General features: G+C 40.2%; 1 protein-coding gene across 1 annotated transcript; it reads left to right on the forward strand.

The window, feature by feature from the left end:
- Window positions 1-18528: 18528 nt before the first annotated feature.
- Window positions 18529-23558, forward strand: LOC311071041 (sialic acid-binding Ig-like lectin 14). The gene is made up of 5 exons (XM_084095251.1): window positions 18529-18586; window positions 21377-21427; window positions 21560-21940; window positions 22124-22420; window positions 22506-23558. The coding sequence occupies exons 2-5, from the start codon at window positions 21388-21390 to the stop codon at window positions 22607-22609; spliced, it is 822 nt and encodes a 273-aa protein (XP_083951377.1). The 5' UTR covers window positions 18529-18586; window positions 21377-21387; the 3' UTR covers window positions 22610-23558.
- Window positions 23559-25719: the final 2161 nt, after the last annotated feature.

Here is a 25719-nt window from a genome sequence, read left to right on the forward strand (position 1 = left end):
TAGTAAATGTTCTAGTTTACTAATATAGATATAATATAGCTATTTAGATAGATAGAGTGTTAAAGTGCAACAGTGTTTTTTCTATATTCCACCAGGAGCATCAGCAACAGCACCAACTCAGCAGGATTCCCTACAAAAAATGAAGGAAGAAAATGCTTTTTAAGCTAAAATGAAGTTCCTTGAGGATAAATGCAAGGACATCGAAAGTGAGAGAGATTTCCTACGTTGCAGTCTGACCAATACCTTACAACCCGTCATAAGTTATACTTAGTAATGTGTACTACAAATACTGTTGGCTCTTATGCGAAAGTGTTTGATGTTCCTCATTTTTAATCTGCTTTGAATAAATGCGTCTGCTCATAATTGCTACTGTACAGTAAATGGTCATCGCACTTTCACCTCTTGCACATTAAGAATAGCTTTTGACATGTCAAGCCACTGGCATGATAGGAGTCTTCATCTCATACAAGTGTTAAACAAGTGATATTAATGAACTTTTTACTGTGGAAAATGTACAGAGTCTGCATTATAACATATCCTGGCATAAAAGGGCTCAGTGTACTGTAGTCTGAGGCCTATCTGTTCTTGTTGTTTTAAAGTTAGATCTTGTGGTGTTCGTTAACAAAGGTAGCAGAATATTTACATTTAACAATGACATCAAAGTTGGTAAATGTGGAAGAAATGAAATGTAATCTTAATATGATTTGGTTTGTATTCCTTATCAGCCTTGTCAGCAAAGGAAGACATGATGGGAGATTCCTGTAAATCCAAATTTGATGATGCTGTATCACAGTCTGGGGTTAGGGTTAGGGTTAGGGTTAGGGTTAGGGTCACGGAAGATGACCTTCACACAGAAAGGGAAAAAAGGAAAAGGGAAGAGGAAAAAAAACATTGCAAAGTTGACTCCTCGTCCTCCTGTGTCTCATCATCCTCATCTCAGTCCTCTTCATCCCCTGCACCCCGTAAATCCAGTCAAAACAAGGATAAAACCAAGAGAAGGAATGCAAACAAAAAGCAGAAATTCACAAGAGGAATGTATTTTAGATGTGCTTACAGTAATCGTTGTGTACAGTAAGGGTGTAATGGCTCAGATTACTCACGGTTCTGGGCCCGGTTCCCCGATAACGCTCACTCTTAGCGCGCTAAGAAGACTCGAAAGATATATCTTACCAAAGTAGTTTATGTTCCTAAGTGTGTTCCCCGAAGTGTCCCTTAGGAAGCTTCTTAACACGCTGCCTCTTACATTCGACGTTACAAAGGCGCTGTCCCAAGTGAAGGTGCTGAATTAGTTGGCATCGATTGCTCAGGATTCGATTTTCCACTTCACGCGAAGATGCATTCCGGCGTTAAAGACAACACGTTCTATGCAAATTAAACATTCCTCAAATTATTCCAGTAACATTTATTTTAAGTTACCAGTAAAATATAGACTATTATTTAAATTATCAAATTGTCAATAATATGTTCACACGATATGTTGTGACGGGTAGACGAACCGGGTATCCCTCGCTAATCATCCACCCTCCTTATCCCGTTGTGCCACTTGTGCCGCTTCTTGACATGGGTTTAACGACTTCTAAAAATTATGTAATACACTTTTATATTAATGGTAAGGTACTTTACAATCAGAATTGATTGGCAAGCAGCTGCAGTTAATTCTGTTTAATGCGGTATTGATTGCCATTGGTTAATGCTTTCAATAAAAAGCAACCTATCTACAATGAACAGAGAGAGAGAGTTAGATACAGAATATGGTGGGGAAGCAACGTAAAAAAAGGGCACCAAGCTTCTCGTCAGAGGAACTTGAAGTTTTGCTGGACGAGGTGAGCTTGCACAAGGTGACACTGTTTTCCAGCTTTCGGAATAACTTGTGCAACAGCAACAAAAAAGAGCTATGGAGCGACATAGCAAGGAAGATGGCTGCCTCCGGATCAGGCACACCAAGGTCCTGGCAGGACGTCAGGAAAAAATGGCATGATTTTTCAAGCCAGGTTAAGGTGAGAGGTTCTGCTGTCCGTAGATGTCACGAAACCACACACAAGAAACAGGGGTTAGATCCAAGTGCAGTATGAATTATTTATTTGGGGAATTCCATAAGCATAATCCAGTCCAGGCAATAGTCGATATCATAATCCATCCAAAACAAGAACATAAACAGGAACACAGAAGAAACAGAAGTGGCGTGATAAATTCAAGGACTCCGTGACACATACTAAAACAGACAGGGTATATATACACAGGGAAATGACAATGCTAATGGGGAACAGGCTGAGTGCAATGATCAGTGATAAGGGACAGCTGAGTGCAATGAAAAGACAAGGATCATGGGGGATGTAGTTCAAGAGTGTGATGGACACCGTGGGGAAGGAGGACATCTAGTGGTGATCCCTCGGGCGGCCAGGGCGGAGACTCTCTCTCGGGCGGCCAGGGCGGAGACCTTCCCTCGGGCGGCCAAGGCACAGGAACAGGCACCACCGGCTCAGGAACAGACACCACCGACTCAGGAACAGACACCACCAGCTCAGGAACAGGAACAGACACCACCGGCTCAGGAGCAGACACCACCGGCTCAGGAGCAGACACCACCGGCTCAGGAGCAGACACCACCGGCTCAGGAGCAGATACGGACACCTGTTCAGGAACAGAAACAAACACCGGCTTCAGCACAGCGTCCGGGGTTCCAACCGGACTGGAGGCTGCCATCTTGGTAGTGTGTGCAGCCCAGGCACGCCAGACAGCAACCAAATAAAAAGTGAAGACAGCCCTCTGGGCCGTGGCAGGGCTGACGGGTACAGCCTCCGGCACAGGAACAGTCTCTGCATCGACAGACGTGACGTGAACAGTCTCTGGATCGGCAGACGTGACGTGAACAGTCTCTGGATCAGCAGACTTGCTGTGTCTCTTCCACGCATGCAATATCGCCACTGCGTAAAAGAGAAAGACAGCCCTCCTGGCCGTGGCAGGACTGATGGTGGGCAGCTCCGAGACAATCCTCTTGTCCGAAGACACAGGCTCGGCGGCGGCCATCTTGTCCGAAGACACAGGCTCGGCAGACGTGACGTGAACAGGCTCGGCGGCAACCATGTTGTCCGCAGACACTGGATCCGGCTCGGCAGCGGCCATCTTGTCCGAAGACACAGGCTCGACGGCGGCCATCCTGTCCGAAGACACAGGCTCGGCAGACGTGCGTCTCTTACCCCCTCTCCGTCTGCGACGGTGAGACGGTGGCTCCAATTCGTCCCTCACCATCCCAGAGTCAAAGGGGGGCCATGGTGGAGAGTGGTGTTGGACTCCCTCTCGACCCACCACTCCTCTGCGACCTCCCCGGGTCCCACGAAAAATGACTAGACGGGTTCCCTCAAAACCCTCTCTCCTCTCCCGCTCGATGGCTGGGGAAAAGACATTAAAAAACATACCGCTGGATCCTTGTTGATGGAGTCCTTCTGTCACGAAACCACACACAAGAAACAGGGGTTAGATCCAAGTGCAGTATGAATTATTTATTTGGGGAATTCCATAAGCATAATCCAGTCCAGGCAATAGTCGATATCATAATCCATCCACAACAAGAACATAAACAGGAACACAGAAGAAACAGAAGTGGCGTGATAAATTCAAGGACTCCGTGACACATATTAAAACAGACAGGGTATATATACACAGGGAAATGACAATGCTAATGGGGAACAGGCTGAGTGCAATGATCAGTGATAAGGGACAGCTGAGTGCAATGAAAAGACAAGGATCATGGGGGATGTAGTTCAAGAGTGTGATGGACACCGTGGGGAAGGAGGACATCTAGTGGTGACCCAAGGAACATAAACCAAACACTGTGACAGTAGAGACCGGGTGAGGACAGGTGCGGGGACCAGTTCGGTGCAACACTTAACAGCACATGAGGAGAAGGCACTGGCGATCATACTGGATCCGGCTCGGCAGCGGCCATCTTGTCCGAAGACACAGGCTCGACGGCGGCCATCCTGTCCGAAGACACAGGCTCGGCAGACGTGCGTCTCTTACCCCCTCTCCGTCTGCGACGGTGAGACGGTGGCTCCAATTCGTCCCTCACCATCCCAGAGTCAAAGGGGGGCCATGGTGGAGAGTGGTGTTGGACTCCCTCTCGACCCACCACTCCTCTGCGACCTCCCCGGGTCCCACGAAAAATGACTAGACGGGTTCCCTCAAAACCCTCTCTCCTCTCCCGCTCGATGGCTGGGGAAAAGACATTAAAAAACATACCGCTGGATCCTTGTTGATGGAGTCCTTCTGTCACGAAACCACACACAAGAAACAGGGGTTAGATCCAAGTGCAGTATGAATTATTTATTTGGGGAATTCCATAAGCATAATCCAGTCCAGGCAATAGTCGATATCATAATCCATCCACAACAAGAACATAAACAGGAACACAGAAGAAACAGAAGTGGCGTGATAAATTCAAGGACTCCGTGACACATATTAAAACAGACAGGGTATATATACACAGGGAAATGACAATGCTAATGGGGAACAGGCTGAGTGCAATGATCAGTGATAAGGGACAGCTGAGTGCAATGAAAAGACAAGGATCATGGGGGATGTAGTTCAAGAGTGTGATGGACACCGTGGGGAAGGAGGACATCTAGTGGTGACCCAAGGAACATAAACCAAACACTGTGACAGTAGAGACCGGGTGAGGACAGGTGCGGGGACCAGTTCGGTGCAACACTTAACAGCACATGAGGAGAAGGCACTGGCGATCATACTGGATCCGGCTCGGCAGCGGCCATCTTGTCCGAAGACACAGGCTCGACGGCGGCCATCCTGTCCGAAGACACAGGCTCGGCAGACGTGCGTCTCTTACCCCCTCTCCGTCTGCGACGGTGAGACGGTGGCTCCAATTCGTCCCTCACCATCCCAGAGTCGAAGGGGGGCCATGGTGGAGAGTGGTGTTGGACTCCCTCTCGACCCACCACTCCTCTGCGACCTCCCCGGGTCCCACGAAAAATGACTAGACGGGTTCCCTCAAAACCCTCTCTCCTCTCCCGCTCGATGGCTGGGGAAAAGACATTAAAAAACATACCGCTGGATCCTTGTTGATGGAGTCCTTCTGTCACGAAACCACACACAAGAAACAGGGGTTAGATCCAAGTGCAGTATGAATTATTTATTTGGGGAATTCCATAAGCATAATCCAGTCCAGGCAATAGTCGATATCATAATCCATCCACAACAAGAACATAAACAGGAACACAGAAGAAACAGAAGTGGCGTGATAAATTCAAGGACTCCGTGACACATACTAAAACAGACAGGGTATATATACACAGGGAAATGACAATGCTAATGGGGAACAGGCTGAGTGCAATGATCAGTGATAAGGGACAGCTGAGTGCAATGAAAAGACAAGGATCATGGGGGATGTAGTTCAAGAGTGTGATGGACACCGTGGGGAAGGGGGACATCTAGTGGTGACCCAAGGAACATAAACCAAACACTGTGACAGTAGAGACCGGGTGAGGACAGGTGCGGGGACCAGTTCGGTGCAACACTTAACAGCACATGAGGAGAAGGCACTGGCGATCATGGGAGACACAGTCTCACATGGAATCCCTGGGGGAATTGACGTTAGAAGAGGTGACGCTGAACAGGCCTCATGTTCCAGGTCATCGCCACCCCCCAATGTGCCATGCTCCCCAGGCACCGAGCCACCTGCAGCACTCTCCTCACCTGGCAGCACAGAGCCGGAAGGGTGCACTACGCCACCACCTCCCGTACACACGTCTTCGCCAGGACTTTGCTACACGACATCACAACGTCACTCCACAATCTCACCATGTTGGTGTAGCGAAGAGTTGGTGAACATTGAAAAGGAGAAGTTGGTCGTGTTGCAGGACATTCAGCGCCAGTTGACCGAAGCAAATGAGCTCGCTCGCCAGTCTCTGGAGCTGAAGAGAGCCAAGCTGGAACTGGCCAAGCAGCAGTATGCCCTAGCAGAGGCGCAATTCAACAGGCCCTCAATCTCGGTACCAATCTTGCTGCCAGCTGAAGGTGAGCCAGTTGTTCTTGGTTTATAGATGTTCCTTTCCTCACAGTTCCTAATCTGATTTTGGTATGTGTTTGTCTTTATAGATGCTGAGCAACAGTCACACCAGTAACCGTGTCTGTGTGTGTTTGTATGCGCATTTTCATTAAAAATACTTGATCATCAACAAGATTGTATGTCATTCTGTCATCCTTAATGAGTCAACAACTGATTCCTATTGCCATTGGAAACCTACGCATACGCATACAATCTTGCTCTATCTATGAGATACCTTATTTATCCACAAGGAAATTAAGCAGTGTAAATCTAAGTGCACATTCAGATATAAAGGCTCGTTTGAAGAGGCTGCGTAAAGACATTAGTTTGTAATGTACATTATCTGTGTGTTTGACGACGCGTAAGGCTATGCATGAGGCAAAGCAGCGGAATGGGAATCCTCTGACAACCATGTGACCTGCGTTCAATGCCCAATAAATGAATGAAGATGAATCAGCAATGTGACGTGGTAATTTGGGCATATGTCAACTTTTGACTCAGAAATTCTAACGTGTAGGCTCCTTCGCCAACCTTAAGAGAAGCTTATATGTTTCATATGTTATGTTTTGTCAATGAATGGCATTGCATAGAGCACTTATGGAATGGACAAAATGGCATGATAGAGTAAAGGTTTAAAGGATTAGAATCACACACAGAACATTTAATGGATGCAAGGTTTGAAACTCCCGTTTATTTTTCAGAAAACTAAAAATTCCATCATAATACGAATCAAAAGAAAAGTCCATTCAATCATGGATGATGGCTAATGATAGCTCAGCAAGTTAATCCAAAAAGAAAATATAAATCAACCAAAAACATTTGCAATCAAAAGCTGCCTTGCCTCAACCCCGGCAGCGTGCAGGGCAGCCCTCTGTGGAGGATAGAGGACCTCAACTTCTCCCTCTCCATCTTCCTCCTCATCCGCTTCCACCTCCTCCTCCTCCCCCTCCGGAATAGGTGCGCCTCCACGCACAGCCATGTTATGGAGTATGGCCGTTGTCACCGTAACTGCGCAAGAGCTGTGAGGCTTCATCCGCAGTCCTCCTGCCGACTTGTGCAGGCACCGAAAGCGCAGCTTCCAGATGCCAATTGCACACTCGATAACGTTGCGCATGTGAACGTGTGCAACATTGTAGGCTCTTTCAGCCCGAGTCTGTGGGTTGGTCAGCGGTGTGAATAAGTATGTTCTCAGAGGGTATCCACTATCCCCGAGGAACAGGCTCTGACCAAACCCCTCTCTCTCCGCTTGTTCACCCACGGCAGAATTGGCCCAGACAAAACTGTCGTGGGTGCTGCCTGGCCACCTTGCCACCAGGTCGGAGATCACACCCCTATGGTCCACTATAACCTGCACGTTTATGGCCGCGTATCCCTTTCGCGATATGTACGCCTGATCAATCACTGATGGATTGGCGATAGGGATGAGTGTGCCATCCACCAGGCCCAAGACTCTGGGGATGCCAGCAATGGCATGACAGCCCTGGTGCACCTCCTGGACCTCCTGACGTGTTGCCGGCAGCCGAATGTAATCCCCGGTATGGCGCAGAAGGGCTTTGGTGACAGTGTGGACGCACCTCCACACCGAGGTCTTGCTTAAGCCGTAGCCCTCTCCCACGACCTCGATGAAGCTCCCTGTAGCAAAAAACCTTAGCGCTGCAAGCAGCTGGACTTCAGGGCTTAAAGCAAAATTCCGCCGCGTTAGCCTGGCAAGCGCAGGTCTGAGAAGGTCCAGCAGCTCCATAATGAGTTGTCTTGGGAGGCGAAATTTTTTTAATATAGCCACGTCAGGCAAAATGTCAAAAGGGCTTAAGTTTTGCCGAATATTTTTTTTTACATGGACTAAATGGCTCCGCGGCCGGCGCCGTCTTTGATTTAATACAAGGACACGTTGGATTGCTGCCATAGTTGGTTGCTTACTGGACACCACCATGCTTACCCATTTATAGATTTTAGCCATTTTGAGCCAAATTGTTTGCCAGATTTTAATTATCAAAAGTGATTGCCAATTTAAACGCTTTAATGACATTACGAAATAGCCTAGGCTAATTACCACCATATTAGTTCTGATACCAAATAAAGTCAACTTCATAAATAGGCCTGTATCCATTGCGAACATATTTTATTATTAGTCTTAAAATGTCCATAACATAAAATCATTGTTGAGCCACAACATTGTCAACATACCATAGTTTGACTTGTACTGCGCTGCTGCACAGTGGCGGCGACTAGCGTCTTGAGCTCAAACAACGCTAAGAGAGAGCTACGAATGGTCCAGACCAACCTTACGAAAGTGTGACTTACAAAAGATATACTTAGCGTACGAACGTTTCGGGAACCGTCCCATAAGGTTAAGAGAGAGGTTAAGGAATAGGTTAAGAACGCTTTGGGAAACCGGGCCCTGGTTTTTATCACAGTTTTAGGGTCACGGTCTCGGTACAGTTCGGTATGTGCTATGTTCAGTAAAACAGGAAAATTTAGGCTTTTTATTCATTTGAATAACTAAATTAATGCTAGGTCTGACTATATAAGTGACTATATTCTGATTAGAAACTATGTATTACACTATTGATGCTGTTAAAGCTTCCTCAGAACATTGAAGATACGACCCATCAACAAGTGACGTTTCACCAGACGTTTTCCGGCTGGCTTATATTATGCAGAAGTTATTACGAACGTTACGTGCATATGGTCAGTTGTCAAATAAAAACAAAGAAAATAAGCAAATAATCAAACTACAAACAAGAGCACAAATGAATACAATAGAGCAAAGATACAAATAAAATAAGCAATGCTTGTCGGGTTGATCAGGTGTCTAACTGTAGTGTTCAGGTACAGAAATTTAATGAAGTAATCAAATATAAAAAATAACACTGCATATTAGAGGTCTACACAGGTCAAAAAATTTGTGCCCGAACCCGAAGAGACCCGTAATGTGCTACACCGAACCAACCCGGACCCGTCTATTATTTCAAAAGCTGGACCGGACCCGTGTAGATCCGAGAAATGCCTTAAATGTACTACCCGGACCCAACCTGGACCCGTCTATTATTTGAAAGCTGGACCCGAACCCGGTGGGAAGACACAGACCCGATTGGACCCAATTGTCACATATTCCACACAAGTTGCGAAAAATAAAACTTTTTGTCTTACCTAATTTTAGTAGTCGTCTCCCTTCCTTGCACCTGACTGACTGTGATGCATTACAATTCTCCGACAAGAAAGTTGTATCCATGTTATTCCTCTCGTTATTCCAAGCTTAATCCACTTATTATTTCAGCTTCAAAAGTGCACTTGATGTCATGGTGACAGATGACAAATGCGACTTTGCAGATTTGCATTTCGACCCGAGTTAACTTTGACTGTTTGCCCTTTTGAACTATAATAACAATTGCTCGTTTAGTGCCATGGCCGCTGACGTTAGCATTATTTATTTGCTATCATCTCTGTGCTCTCTGCGCCGTCTGACCACCAAAACTTTAAGATTAAACAAGACATATACTGGGAACATATACTGGGATTAAACGTATACATACTGGGAACTATTCTCAGAAGGCGAAGCACTGCTATTTCTGCGGAGTGATTTACTCCAACTCTGAGCGAACTCTCTGCCCCTCACCACGGGGCTTCTCAGGCGCTGCAAGCAAATCACTCCGCCCAAGTAGCAGTGCTTCAGGTTCTGAGAATATAGTTCCCAGTGTGTATATGGTTAGAAGATGGCTATGTCTCATGTGACCTTGTTATTTGTACACGCTGTGACTATACAAATCACAACATGTAAATAGGAAAATGTCGGCGTTATTTTGCCACTTATTGGGAGCAGTATGCTAGCTGGAGCCGTTTACCTCCAGTCTTTGTGCTAAGCTAGGCTAGCGGTGGGTGCGTCAGATATGTCAGTTATGGCACGCACGGAGATGAGAAGGGTATGTGTGGACTTAACTAACTTTGGGGGATACGGGGAATAAGCTAAAGTCCCAAAAAGTCGGCGTGTTCCTTTAAACAGACCCGGGACCCGAGGTAATAGATTGGGACCCGATCCGGACCCGGCTGACCATTTAAAATATAGACCCGAACCCGTACGGGTCCCGGGTCGGGTCTCGGGTGCTCCATGTAGACCTCTACTGCATATAAACACCTCTGGGGTCTGAGCGGTTTTCTGGGCCCTGGAGGTGTTCTGACATGCCCTGACATTTGTGCTTTTTTCAGTTATTTATAAACATGATAATGGCAAAGGTGTAAATTCACTCTATATAGCACAAACAGGGCTACCATAATATGTGATCAACATGCATGTATATGTTTGAATTTTTAAGAGAATAATGTTTATGCGTGGTTATTGAAAAAAATAAAAATGAAAGTTGCTGAAATAAGACCACAAAACACATACTAAATATGTGTCCACAAGACTTTTGACTGATGAATGTTGTCGCTTCGAGTTCTGGCTTCAAAATGATGTGAAAATCATCCTGCCTAATTGTTCACACACAATTTAAATCAATGTATTGTTTTATAAGACAGGTTTTGCTTGGAAAGCCAATATGCGAGGGGGGCGTGAACGAGGAGTGGTTTACACCTGAGAATACAATGTCCCACCCACTCTGCATAATGAGCCATTCATTCAGGTGTGACACTGACTGAGCCCCACAAGAATGAATGCAAGGATAAAAGATATATTTAGAAGAAGACTTATATTGACCATTTAAGATTTTGCTTACATCTATCTTGTAAATATGTTTTGCTATTTTATTAAAAAGGTTACAATTACAACAATAATTACAATTTCAACAATATTTCAAGTGTACTCTTTCTTTGTAAAAAAATTATTATAGGCCTACATTTTATCATATGTAGGCATTCATTAGTTTGAATATAGCCAACATTGGAACATCTTACATCTTAGTTTATGACTTTATTTTTGACAAAAATAGTAATATATATATATGTATATATATATATATATATATATAGAACATATGAGCAGAAATTGCTAAACAAAAGCTTATTTGATGTGGCAGTATATTCTACAGTAAAAACTGTACCCAAATCTAGTCAACAAAATGTTGTCTTTCATATTTCGCCTGACTGTAACGTTGTTTTTATGAAATATTAGGGCATATGAATGTTAATTTGCAGTTTAATACGTTGCTTATACAAATAGCCTACATTTTATTTCAACATATTTCAGTCGATTTTTACTCATCTCAGTATAGCAATACAGTTTGCTAAAACATCATCATTCATTCACACACGCGATTTAAATTTAAACTGTCTTTTTGTGAGCTGTGGTAAACAGCGCGCATCTCTGCGTTCATTCATCACAAACAGAAACCCGATTCACTTGAGAAGGAAAAAAAACTTACTACAGTATTCCTCAGCTCAGTCGGATCCTTGCTCCTTGAAATACCCGCACTTCTGAGGTACATTTTCCATTATTATTATTCCTCACAGCGCTGCGAGACGGTGTAAACAAGTAATGATCTGAATAAACTTGTGTTTTCTCGAGCTGATATGGGGGGCGTTCACAGGTTTGCGTGGATTGCCTCAGACATTTGCGTTTGAATAGCGTGCGCTCTCCGTGGGCGTGTCACATTACATTTGAATGAGCTCTAATGAGCTCGACTGGAATCGCTCTCTTTTAATACAGATTTCACAAGATGAGAATATTTGTTTTTTATATAAATTACTTCATTTAAAAGAAGAGAATTCAAGCTTCATGCCTGTGTGTCTGTATGCCTGTTTGACTGAGTATTCGCTGAGTTATTGTTCATTTTCGGACACATTTCAGAATGGACTTCACTGGCAGAGAGAAGGCAGAACTCGCTTCGTGTTTATTTTTCTTTATTTGGCAAAAAGCACAACACTTTGTTTTTATTGTGAGTATACACAAAAATAATACACATTTAACAGAATCAATTGATGTATGAAACTTGTTTGTAATATCAAAGTCAACAGAGCAAAATTAATTTCTTTTGAACTGATAAGAAAAAAAGCGAGCTGGTATCGCCAGGGGGTTAAATAAAGAAAAGATCATTATTGAAGTGAGGGGGTGGATTTTGGAATAAACTGCTGCTTCAATGTAGATGTAATGAGTGATTATAATCAAGGTATTAATCAATATTTTTCCTTCTAAATATCACGAGTTGAATTACTACTCTAAGCTTATGAGATTTTACTTTGTTATAGAAGTTACCAGTGTGAGTCCTGAAATGTTCTTCTCATGTATTCTCTAATGTCTGTATTTGATATGAATGCAGTAACAGTGCTTGCTCATTTAGCCCAGCTTCCAGAAATAAAATATGGAAAGATGTTTTGTTTGAGAAAGGTCTTCAACATGTGTCAATGCATTCATCTGTTTTTCTGGGGTACCCTGACAACTATGATCACAGGGGTCATTGTAGTCTATAGTTTTAAGGTACACTGTGTAGGAATTTCTCCCATCTAGTGGTGAAATTGTATTTTGCATTCAAACGTATAGTGCTCTCTAGCGCCTCACTTTTTCAAATGCGTGTTGCAACTACTGTAGCCGTTATGAAAATGGAAGGTCCTAAAAGTGTATTTTCAAACACTAATAACACTATATCATTACAATCAACATCACTCTTGTGTTTATGAAGAGAATGAGTCAGTGTTTCAATATGATCATCATGTTTTAGGTGTAATATATGATCCTGTCAATCAAACTGAACAGACTGCATTCAGTCACTTCTGCTGTCTGGACGTGATGCTTTCCATTTGAGACACAGAAACTTTTACATTCTTGATTTGTGATCATGTTCAGCGCCGCCGCTCCCACCACGCGCATCACGCGCTGTGCGTAGGGCACCAAGTGCTGAGGGGGCACCAAAAATAACCTGATGAAAAAAATAAAAAAATGTAATGCCGATATTATTTCATTAGCCTATAGAAATATTATTAGGCATATATTAACATTTTAGCCATGTATATGTAACAAAAAAGGGGGAACAAGATAATTTAATTGCTCTAGCTCTAGTCTAGAAAGTACCGCCCCCCCCCCGTTGGATGGTCCGTGCCGGCTGTTTTCGCAGGTGCCTCAAGCCTTGTTTATACTTTCGCCTGGCTCCGCAGCGTGAGTCTCCGCAGACTGCGCGCGCACCTCCCCAAACGGACGAGGCGTTTATTCACTCTGAACATAAATATCTTACATTTTGAGATATTCACCTGAACTGAAAATGTAACTCAATTTCAAACAGAGTTAAAACACAATTGAATCATACAGAATGAACAAAACACTGAATTATAAGCACAACATGAGCAAAAGAGATTCAGTATCATTGACTGAACTACAGAAAGAAGCAACATTTACATTCTGATGTCAAATCTCCTTTTTCCATGTACGATTTCTACAATAAAAGATGAACTAAATATGAACTCAGTGTAGAAATAAATGAAGGAAAAACAAACCTGTAATAAACTGATTAAACTCATAGTGAGACACAGTGTGGAAATATGTTTAGAATTCCTTTTTGTTGAAAGGAATAATGTTATTCTTATAATAATATCATTGTTTTAGATTAAATAATTATAAAACAATATCAGTAACACTTTATTAAAAGCCTTCATACATATTGCATTATAAAAAGTATAAAAGTCTATGCATGTATGATCTAATGAATACATTGTAATATTATCTATTCATTGTTACACCTTTAGAAATTATAATACATTAAAACTCATGACAAACAAACAATTTTAGATGTAAGAAGGAATTTGCAAATATTATAAAACATTTTAACTTTGTTTTCAGTTATTTATGAAAATATATATGACATTATAACATACGTTAATGATACCTTTATAATGCATTATACATAAAGGCTTCAAGTAAAGTTTCACCACAATATCTAATAATCATTATTATTAATAAATGTTGTTCTTTGTTTCCACTATAAAACACTTTCTGAAATCTAAATTGTATTTTTTTATTAGGTGATTAAATAGACAGACTTACCGATCACCAGTTTAGTTCCTCCACCGAAAGTCCACCACAGTGATACAATCTAATGAAACGCTCGTACAAAAACCTCTATTCCACTCGAGTGAACACACACTCCAGCAGAGAGAGAGAAACAACACTTCAACACACTGATATTAGAAGATCCTCAGCTCTTCTCAACACTCACTCATTCAGATTTGACTAAATACTTTCTGATATAACACTGTTTAAAGAAATATATTTGATGATCTGTGACCTCTGAGGTGACCTTTGACCTCTTTGATCATGGATGATGTTGTGGAGTTTCTCATAATGATGCTTCTGTTCTTCATATGCAGATCAATCATCATGATTCACAGAAAAACCTGCAGCTTCAAATAAATGAATCAATAATTCTGAACATTTCAGATGCACATTGTTTAATATATAATGACCTGATTATGAGTCCTGATGAACTTCATGCATGTGGAAAATGTGAGAAAAAATAGATATCATGAAATGATTCCCCAGAGAGCAACATGTCAACATTGATTCCAAAGACCATAATGGACTTTTTTTATTATGACTCTAAATATAGTAAAACTGATTTATTTAGTTCTTGATTTCTCATTGTTAACATGCTTGTAAAGGTGTAGCACAGAACTGAACTCAGAGAAACTGCTGCGTATGACATATGTTTAAAATGATCTACATTCATGATTCTCCAGACAAAACCTAGTGTCTTATCAGCCTGACAAACATAAACAAAAATATTTCACTATTAATAAATATTTGCAATTAATGACTAAATGGTTCAATATCATTATTCTGAAAGTAAAATCTTCTATGTAGAGTTTATGAGTTTGTTATCAGCACAAGCTGTTGTAAATCCTGCCCACTTCTTTGCATTGTCAGCACATGCTTCAGTGCTCTGAGAGTGTTTATAGTGCTGTGAGTTTAACACTTCATGACTGAGAGCAGAACAGAACACAATCTTCATCATCACACAAGACTAAACTACAGCAATGAACACAATCAACATCTTCATCTGGACCATTGCACTGTTTATTCAAGGTTTGTGTAATACAGTTTTTTTTTACAATGATTATTAATTCTCCTAAAATGAGAAGTATATATATTTATCATATACTGCATATCATCATATATACATTTTTCATTTTTGTTTGTGTTATCTTTCAGAGTGTAGAGGACAGTATACTGTAACTCAGAGTCCATCAATAACAGCAGTTCAACCAGGAGAAGAAGTCAGAATAAACTGTAAAACCAGCAGTGATGTGAACGCCTGCTGTTGTGGAGGGACTGGATGTATTAGCTGGTATCTACAAAAACCCAGAGAAGCTCCTAAACTCCTGATTTATGGACTGAATCAACTCCAGTCTGGAACTCCATCTAGATTCAGTGGCAGTGGAACAGCAAGTACTGGCAGTGATTTTACTCTGACCATCAGTGGAGTCCAGACTGAAGATACAGGAGATTATTACTGTCAGAGTTTACACAGTGGTCCAGTGTTCACACAGTGATAAAGAGTCGTACAAAAACCTCTGTCAGTCAGACGTCACAGTGACTGCACTGATACAGCTGAGAGAAACTGCAGCTGCTGATGGAGGATCACAAACTACACAATATCAAACCTTTCACAGACACAGGCAAGAGAGTTTCTCTGGGCACTTCAACACTTCCTTTATTTCCAAAGGAGAATATTCTCTAGCAAGATAATATCTCTATAAAAGCAGAGATGGCAAAAGTACTCACTTCCCGTACTCAAGTAGAAGTACAGATACTTGTGTTAAAAAATACTCTGGTAAAAGTAGAAGTACTGATTTAACTTCTTTACTCAAGTAAAAGTAACAAAGTACAGGCTTGGAAATTTACTTAAAGTATAAAAGTAAAAGTAGCCTTGCGAATGACAACCATTTTTTATGCAAAGCTACCTGGACCACACAAATGTTCGAGTGCAAGTTGAGAAACTGAAGTGGATTTGGAAAAAAGGTTCTTTATATGCCATTGCCTACATTTTAAATGGATGTATGCCAATAGGCCTAAAACATCACATATCCTATATGATTATTGTGACAGAGACTGGGACTCCAGATTAATAAGATTCTGACTGAGTAGCAAGATATGAATTCAATTGTGATTCTGTGAGAATTCACAGATCAGTTTCTCTTCTTTAATCTTCCCCTTAACATTTAAAGGAATCTACACGTATGTAATGATTTTTCCGTGAATGAATGCCTCCGAATCTGTCGAGTCATCTTGTAGTGGTGCGTCAAGTGCAACGTATATTCCCATCCAATTGATCGTTCACAAAGACCGGTTTGCTAACTGTCCCAAACCATTCCCTTCCGTTCCCTTTAGTTACTGTTGCTATATCTCTCACACACACCATGTTCTCACACACTTAAACACACATCGCGGAGCAGAGAGGACACTGACAACACACTGAGACAGGACAGACCAGGTTACTTTTGATATGAAACAAAGTCTCACCTTTCAAATTTAGTAATTTTGTAAAGAAATTTAAACAATAAATACCGCATTGTGTCTCTTTAATGTGTCTGACAGATCTCTGTAAAGCCTCAGTTAAAGCTGCTCGTGAACCCATCATCTCTTCCTTCTAGATCATTTATAGCATCAAATAAACATCAATGAACATAAGAAGGAATCGTTCCCTGAGTACAGGGAACGGAGATGTGTCGTCCCTTCACCATGTTGCTGTACCTTAGCAGAGGACTGGACACTGTTCGGCTCCTCAGCGAAAAGCATTGTGTATGCGTTGCTTCCGCCTTTTATACCCGTGTGGTAGGCGGGCTGCGGAATGCAAATCTCGCATGCCAATTTTCATTGGCTCGTTTTAATTCACTCGAAGGCAATTGGTCTCCCTAGCGTGATCCCAATTCGTCAGGGGAACTCCCCCGACGACACGTCTCCGTTCCCTGTACTCAGGGAACGAGGGTTACATACGTAACCGAGACGTTTTTCCTTTTCAGTTTAGTCCAGTCCAGCATGGGTGTACGGGCACGAGTTCTTCTCTGCTGACTTCAGGGTATTATTTAAAGCATTATTTCCACACATTATATGAATAAATGGTTACTATTTTGGTGTGATTGTGTATATATATATATTTCTATTAAAAATGTAATTGTTAATTTAAATGATTTTATCATTATTATTTTGCAGTTCTTTGTGATCATACAAGGGTTCTAGACAAGTTCAAGGGTCGTACAAAACTGATTGGTTCACTGGGTGATTCAAACTGCTCCTTGGAAATTGATGGAGTCAGAAACCATGACAATGGCCCGTACTGTTTCAGGGTGGAATTAGAGACGTCTAAAATAGACAAGTTCTGTCATTCAAAATATATGTACAGAGAAAGCATCAAAACCAGAGTTGCTGGCTGAGACGTCTGTGGAAGAGGGTCGACCTGCAACCTTCAAATGCTCCGTCCGTCACACCTGTCCGTCCCATCAGCCCACTCTCAGCTGGAACCACGCTGGAAAAACCATCATGAGCTACAAGCACATTGATCATGGAAAATGGGAAGCAGAGTCTCTCCTTACCTTCACCCCAACAGAAGAGGACAGGGACGGACTGGGACCAAAAAGCAGCAGGCCCACAGCAGCCCACCACATCCCATATCATAACACATTGGCTCATTAATGTGCGGAATAATATTTAACACCACTTATAGCATAAAAATATAACACGATACAAAATAAATGCTATTTAGGCATTTATTTTAAGTAACACAACATATATTAGGTCATATTTGTAAAACAAAGGGAAACAAACAGAAAAAAATTAAGACATACAACATTATTAATATAAAACTATCAAGACAGCAAATCAGCTATTCAGGGGGTGTCATCTTGGTGCAGTGTAAAATACACTACTCAGCAGAGTAGGCTGCACCACTCAGCTGTAACTCCTGAATCCAGACTGAAACTATTTTGCATTAACACGAATCCTCATGGCATACTATTAGGCTATCATGTGACATTAAACTGATGCTTTTTATTTAAAGCATAACTTTTCAGCTCCACCTTTTCTTTTCTTCCACCTTTTCATCCATGGACAATTATTTGTAATTATCTGCTCAGAGAAATTCTCTGAAACGGATCAATCTCTCTCTCTCTCTCTGTAAATGAGACGTGAAGGGGGCGTATTTCAAGATACACAATGGATTTGACCAAACTAATTAACAGGGAGGGAGGACAATACACTCACATGCACACAAAACACATTCCTTGTCGGCCCGCCAAAAAGAGTGTGTTTTGTGTGCATGTGAGTGTATTGTCCTCCCTCCCTGTTAATTAGTTTGGTAGAGATGTAATATTATGATTTCCGTCATTAAAAAAATAAATAGTAATATTTGTGTACCGGGTGGACCGGCCCACATTGGCCAGTCCCTGTGCTCCAGATGGCCAGTCCGCCCCTGATGAATTCTCAGAAATCTGTGGGGAACAATATACTTCCTGTTGGTTTTTTTAGGTAGTTTATATCTCTGGTTTGCATTAGAATTCAGTCAGTCTTTCAGTCAGTAAAGGCACACCAGTCACACACTGAAAAATAAGGTAGGCTCCCTTTCTTTTTATATAGGCCTATACATATTATCATCGAGATAAATCCTTATGATTAGAAGCATGGTGATAATATTTTGATCTAAAAACAAATGTCTGTGTATATGAATTTTTACGTGATGAATGAGAAAATTACAAATATACATAAAAAGACTTATTGTCTTGTATTACTTCATATATTTAATATGTTATTCTGTCAATATGTATAAAGTTAATTTCCATTATTATTTATTTCATATTTGACTGATCATTGCAAGATGTTTTATCTGTATGATTCATATTAGATGCATATGTAGCACAATATAATTTTTTATTTTATTTTTATTTTGCAGATGTAAGGGTAATTTTGCTCTTATAGTATAGAGAACTAAAAACAGGTTGTATTAACCTCAATAACAAAAAATAAAAAATAAAAATAAACCCTTCTAAGCGAGGTCCATCTATCTTAACTTTTTTTGGTAACGCTTTAGATTACAGCCCGGAAAGTACTGCGTAATTAAAATGAAAGTACAGTGTAACTTTCGGTAATTACAGTGTACCTATAAAGTAAGTACGTGTAAGTATAGGGGAATAATATGTAAAGTCTTGGGAATAAAGGTGTAACAACCAGGAAAATAACAAATTATTTAGGCAAATTATTTAGACTGTAAGTATTCCATGTAGTTACAGGGTAAGTATGACATTGCGGGCTGTAAATTAAAGTGGTGTTTCTTACCCTCTTGTTTCATGTAGTTACAGGGTAAGTATGACATTGCGGGCTGTAAATTAAAGTGGTGTTTCTTACCCTCTTGTTTCATGTAGTTACAGGGTAAGTACAATAAAAACACATACACACACACAATCTGATATCACTCGGAAAACTTTATTTGAAAAACAACTTATTTCAAAACGGATTTACAGCACTTTGTTTCTCTTGCTTGGTTTCCTCCTCCTCTTGTTCCTCTTCTTCTTTTTCTTTCTTTCCACTGATGAATCTTAAGAAGGAATCCCATGACATGTCTCTTGCTATTCTGTATTATGTGTTAAAAGAAAATACAGTACAGAAATGTCCTCACCATTTACTCATCTTTTACCCTCATGTCATCCGAGATGTATACGAATTTCCTTCTTCAGATTAACACAAACAAAAGTTTTTAGAAAAATAAATAATCTCTGTAAATGCATATAATGCAAGCTCATGTGTTCCTAAAGTTGACAACAGCACATACAACAATAACTACAGTAATCCATACGACCCCAATGGATGAATCAATGTCTTCTGAAGTGAAACAATAAGTGTTTGTAAGAAAAATACCAAATATTTTAAATTTTTAAACTGTAGACTATCGCTTCCGACCAACTGTCACCTGCGCGTTCATGAGAGGTTGAGTAAGTTTACTTGAAAATTTAAAGCTTGATGTAAGCGCACCGAAAAACCGAATGTCGAATTTTTTTTTTTTTAATGTTTTCATTATTGCTCACAACAAAATACAAATAATAACAGATAATAATAATGAAAAACAAACCATGCAGAAGAAGAGACACCAGTTCTCGCGCGAGTTTCACATCATACTCCCGCGAGAATGCAATGAACGCTTAAATTCAAGCCGGCCATTCAAGCCGACCCTATGAAGCCGACTCTCATGCACTCGCTGGTGATAGTTGGTCGGTAGCGAAAAGATGAGTAAATTATGAGAACATTTCTGGGTGTACTGTATTTTCTTTTAATACATAATACAGAATAGAAAAATACTCCTTCTTAAGATTAGGCTAATCAGTGGAACGATAGAAAAAGAAGAGGAGGACCAAGAGGGACAAAAAAGGACAAAACATGCTACTTTCTGTCAGGACTTTAGTATTTGAAATGAAAAGTTGATTTTAAAAAAATGATAAAGAATAAGAAGTGTAATATGTTGTAAATCTGTTTTGAAATAAGTTGTTTTTCAAATAAAGGTTTTCCAAGTGATGTCAGATTGTGTGTGTACATGTGTTTTTATTGTACTTACCCTGTAACTACACGAAACAAGAGGGTAAGAAGCACCACTTTAATTTACAGCCCGCAATGTCATACTTACCCTGTAACTACATGAAACAAGAGTATATTTTCCCAGCATTTAAAAAAAAGTTTTACTTGCCTTGAAACTTAATCAGTGCACCTTTGCAATAATAACAAATACGCCTACTTTATAAATGCACTGATATGTACCCCGTAATTTTAAAAAAGCCTTTATGTATTTTTATACACTATTATTACAAAAAGATGCAGTGTATGTACTCGCTAAATTGCTCCCAAAAGTAAGATTCTAAAATACTTAGTCTAAATAATTTGCCTAAATAATTAGTTATTTTCCTGGTTGTTACCCCTTTATTCACAAAACTTAACATATTATTCCCCTATACTTACACGTACATACGTTATAGATACACTGTAATTACTGAAAGTTACACTGTAATTTCGTTTTAATTACGCAGTATTTTCCTGGTTGTTACACCTTTATTCCCAAGACTTTACATATTATTCCCCTATACTTACACGTAAGTACTTTATAGGTACACTGTAATTACCGAAAGTTATACTGTACTTTCATTTTAATTACGCAGTACTTTCCGGGCTGTAATCTAAAGCGTTACCATTCTTTTATCAACAAATATCATTGTCCAACAACCTTGTCTTCGGATTCTACTTGCATAAATATATATAATATGAACACTATGATTGAAGCCTATCCAGTGCCCTAGATAAAGATTGTTGAATGCAGTAATCAGTCAAAAAATTTTATCAATTGCTATGTTTTTCCTCTTCAGTCCAGTCCAGCATGGGTGTACGGGCACGAGTTTTTCTCTGCTGGCTTCAGGGTAGGATTTTAAAACATTTTTTCCATAAATTATAAATTATTTATTTTAATTTGTGAGATTATAAAAAATAAAAAAAATGTAAATTTAAATTTAAAGTTTATTAACTTTAACTTTTTTGTTAATATTTTGCAGTTCTTTGTGCTGTCGTGTTTGCTGATGTTTGGAAGGTGGAGGTAGAGTCTAAAATGGATGCTCTGGTCTCATCTTGTGTCGTGTTGCCCTGTACATTCAAATACCCTGCTGAACAACAGCCCTCCAGTCGTATTAAAGGCATGTGGCACATGAAGGACAAATGGGAGGATTACATCTATCACAATGATCATACAAGGGTTCTAGACAAGTTCAAGGGTCGTACAAAACTGATTGGTTCACTGGGTGATTCAAACTGCTCCTTGGAGATTGATGATGTCAAAAACCATGACAATGGCCCGTACTGTTTCAGGGTGGAATTAGAGACGTCTAAAATAGACAAGTTCTCCTTTGTGGATAACTGTGTGACAATTAAAATGATTGGTAAGTGTGCATTTGAGCTGTCAACCTGTAATGTACAGCCCCTATAGGATACAAAACAAGAAAACATAATAAAAAATAAAATAAAAAAGGAAACATTCCAAATGATGTTTTTGTGACAAAATAATTAGTAAATAAGTTAGTTTTTACTATGGGAAATATCTGTCATTCAAAATATATGTACAGAGAAAGCATCAAAACCAGAATTGATGGCTGAGACGTCTGTGGAAGAGGGTCGACCTGCAACCTTCAAATGCTCCGTCCGTCACACCTGTCCGTCCCATCAGCCCACTCTCAGCTGGAACCACGCTGGAAAAACCATCATGAGCTACAAGCACATTGATCATGGAAAATGGGAAGCAGAGTCTCTCCTTACCTTCACCCCAACAAAAGAGGATGACCACTCCTCTGTCACATGCACAGTCAAGTACCAGAGGAGTGTTGACAGTGAAATGCAAGCCACTCACCAAATCTTTGTGAAAGGTATAACAATAAGACTATACTGTGTATATATTGTTATAAGTGATAATTTTTAGTAATTAAGTGATTTTTTTTTTTTTTTTACCAGAACAAGCAACTCTCAGCCACATTCTCATACCAACCATCTCTGGTCTTGGAGCTGTTCTTTTGGTAGGATTACTGTGTTTCTTCGTTGTCAAGAGATACAAGTGAGTCTGGATCTGATTTAAGCATAAGATCATTGACTAATAATAAGAAATGCATTCCTAAAAACATTTGATATTTGTGTAAATTACTTAATTTTATGTAAAATTGGTTTATTTTAACACACACACACACACACACACATTTTTAAGATATAAGTACTGAAGATATTCAAAGACGAACTGAAAGTTTTGTTTTTTGCTTTGCTTTTTGTACACAGTCACTTTTTTGTTAGTGCTTTTTAGTATTCTTTTGTCACTGTCTGTGAGTCTTCAGTAAAATACTAATTTTGAATTGGTTTGAATTTAGATTTTTCATGTTTTGTAAACTGAATCTATGCACCCAGAAAAAAAAAAAAAAAACTTTTATGTACAAATTGTTGCAGGACTTTTTCTTATTCTTTTAAAACCCTGCACTTATATGTGAGCATTTGAGAATGCATTATGACAGTTGTAGCGATACCAGCTCAAATGAGGGTAATGAATAATTAATAATCAATAACTAATCATACTGGTTATGAGCCATATCGCTTACACATTTTAAATCGCCCAAAAAGGGAATACATAGCCCGTGTGTTTATATCTCTATATATAGATAATTAACCACAACAAATTACAATCAATTATGAATATACAGAAGGGCTATAGATCAACTTTGTGAATGCCTACAAAATGAATGTCACATCGAATAATTTGTTTGTCTGCCAAACAAACCATGCGATTTTCTTAGGAGGATTATTCTTCTTATAAACTCTCAAGAAAGGCTATTCTTCTGGCCATGAAGAATAACTTTCTTGCTCTATAAGATTATTACTTGTAGGCTAATCAACAATATAAAGCTTGTAGCTAAAGATCATACACATTTACGAGGCTGTGTTCTGTGAGCAGCAGACAGAGACAATCAAGCGTATAATATTAACATACAACTACATTTAATGAAGAATATATACATGAACAGTAATGAAAGGAAATAAAGAAAGGAAGAGCAGATCACAGAATGGCAAAAATGTCACAAACAGTTGACCTTTAAGAACCAGCAAAAAATCAAATCACCTTAAGCAGGGCAGACAACCTTAAACGCATTTAACTCTAGATAAGATAATACTTGCATTGATCTTTGTTGCTGAGCAGGAATGCTGAATGCGTGTATGAGTGTCCGTTCTCGGTGTGTCCGTTAGTTGTAAATGTTCTTTCGGTTCTTCCGGAGCACGTCGTCCGTGGGAAGTTCAAACGGTTTACTTGTAAAAGTTGCCAGAAACTCAGTTTAAAGTCCAATTCACTCGTAGATAGAAATGAATTAGCGAGGCAAGACGTAAAACAAAACGGAGAGTGGATCAACTTGAAGAAGAGGAGAGAAGACAAAGCAAAGACAAGACAAGACCAAACAACAAGAAGCACTGATAGCGTGTGCATCCTTCTTTAAAAATTTCGAAGTCCACTCCTTTCCTGGGTGGTCAGACCAATCGAATTAAGCAATTTTTGAGCGGAAGAGTGTTTCTTTGTCTCGGCTTGACAGCCTAATTTGCATGGTTTAATACACAGTATAATACATTTTATCATAACCTACTACATTTAGCTTAGGCACACCGAGGGGTTTAATTCGGTACCAAGATTGCTATATCTGGAAGATACAAACATAGAGATACATCCTTATTTTCTAAAATAAGCACTTAAAGTTCAACTAACACAACTAGGGAAATCATAACTATGCCAATAAAACGATGAAAACATGCATGCATACAGGAATATGTCATATACATTTCAGAATTATTTATATTCTGAATTAGATACAAAGGATGTTTGTGTGTGTGTGTGTAATGGCATCACAGAGGGGTCTCTTCGAGCCATCTGGACTTCTTGCTTGCAGAGAAAATGGGTTTGAATTGATTACGATCTGTTTGAAGCTCACAGCAGAGTTTGGAGGTGTTTCTGTTAAACTTCCACCCGGCCACAAACGTGTCAAAGAGGCAATTTGATTCAGACTCATCGGCACTAAGCTGTGATTTACATTCATGAGGTCGATGGTTAAAAGCTTTTCTGGATCTTAAAATGACAAGTCATCGTGAGTTTGTCCATACGCTACACAGTATTACTCAACTCCAGTCCTCGGGACCCACATGCCAGAATGATTTAGATGTCTCCCTAGATGTTTAACACGCTAAGATGCTGATGAGTTGACTCATGTGTTTTAATTTGGTAGTTGGGTCCAGAAGACATTGGAGAGTTGAGAAACACTGCATTAAGACATTCTGGTATCTTTCAGTAATATTTTGTTTTAAATCACTAAAATATTTCCCAGAAAGCGCATTGCAGATCTCCAATCCAGAAACAACAATGGGTGAGTATTAACAGCAATTTTACCTCAGAACATTAATAGTGACTCAGTCTGATTTTAAAATGTGTGGCTTTAAGTTTGTGGACTTTGAGTTATTTATAGTAGTGTACTCTCAAAAGCTGAAAAATCAAACTTGTGGAATGCGGATCTGGCCCACATGCGGCGTGGAATGATGGCACTTGGGTGGCCCGCTCCTGTTTGCCAGATCTGGGCCACAAGCAGGCCACAGCAATGCCACATGTCAGCCAAGAGCAAAGAAATAAACCAGAACTGGACCTTATCTGAGCCACAAAGTCTGTGTATATTAAATATGGAGTCATCTCAGCCTTAATAAGCCTGTTAACAATCAGAATCACTGAAGGAAAGAAGATAACAGAAAAAGAGACGAGCAGAAACACTAGAACTACAACTGACTTCAGACACAGCCTTAGATGAAATCAACTGAAGAGAAAAGTTTCGAATGCGCATGCGTCGCGTCTGAACGCGTTGTTGTCTTTGGAGCTCCATCGATTGATTTATAATTCTTGATTTCTCTTTAAACTCACTTACAACGAACATTTTCTATTTTTCCTCACCTCATAGTTACAACGCGGACTGTTGAGCAGACGCGTCTCAAGCCTATTAGTGATCCAACGTCGGATACTCTTATAGGTTACTCCTGTGGATCACGGCTGAACGCGTCTTCTCCACACTCACTTACAAACAAACATTTTTTCGCCTATCGTGCGTCTACTCTACACCGGTACCACTAAAAAGACGGATTATATCCAAGACTTCAGTCATAA

The sequence above is a fragment of the Abramis brama genome (genome assembly GCF_963993115.1).
Source record: "Abramis brama genome assembly, chromosome: 20".
NCBI lineage: Eukaryota > Metazoa > Chordata > Actinopteri > Cypriniformes > Leuciscidae > Abramis > Abramis brama.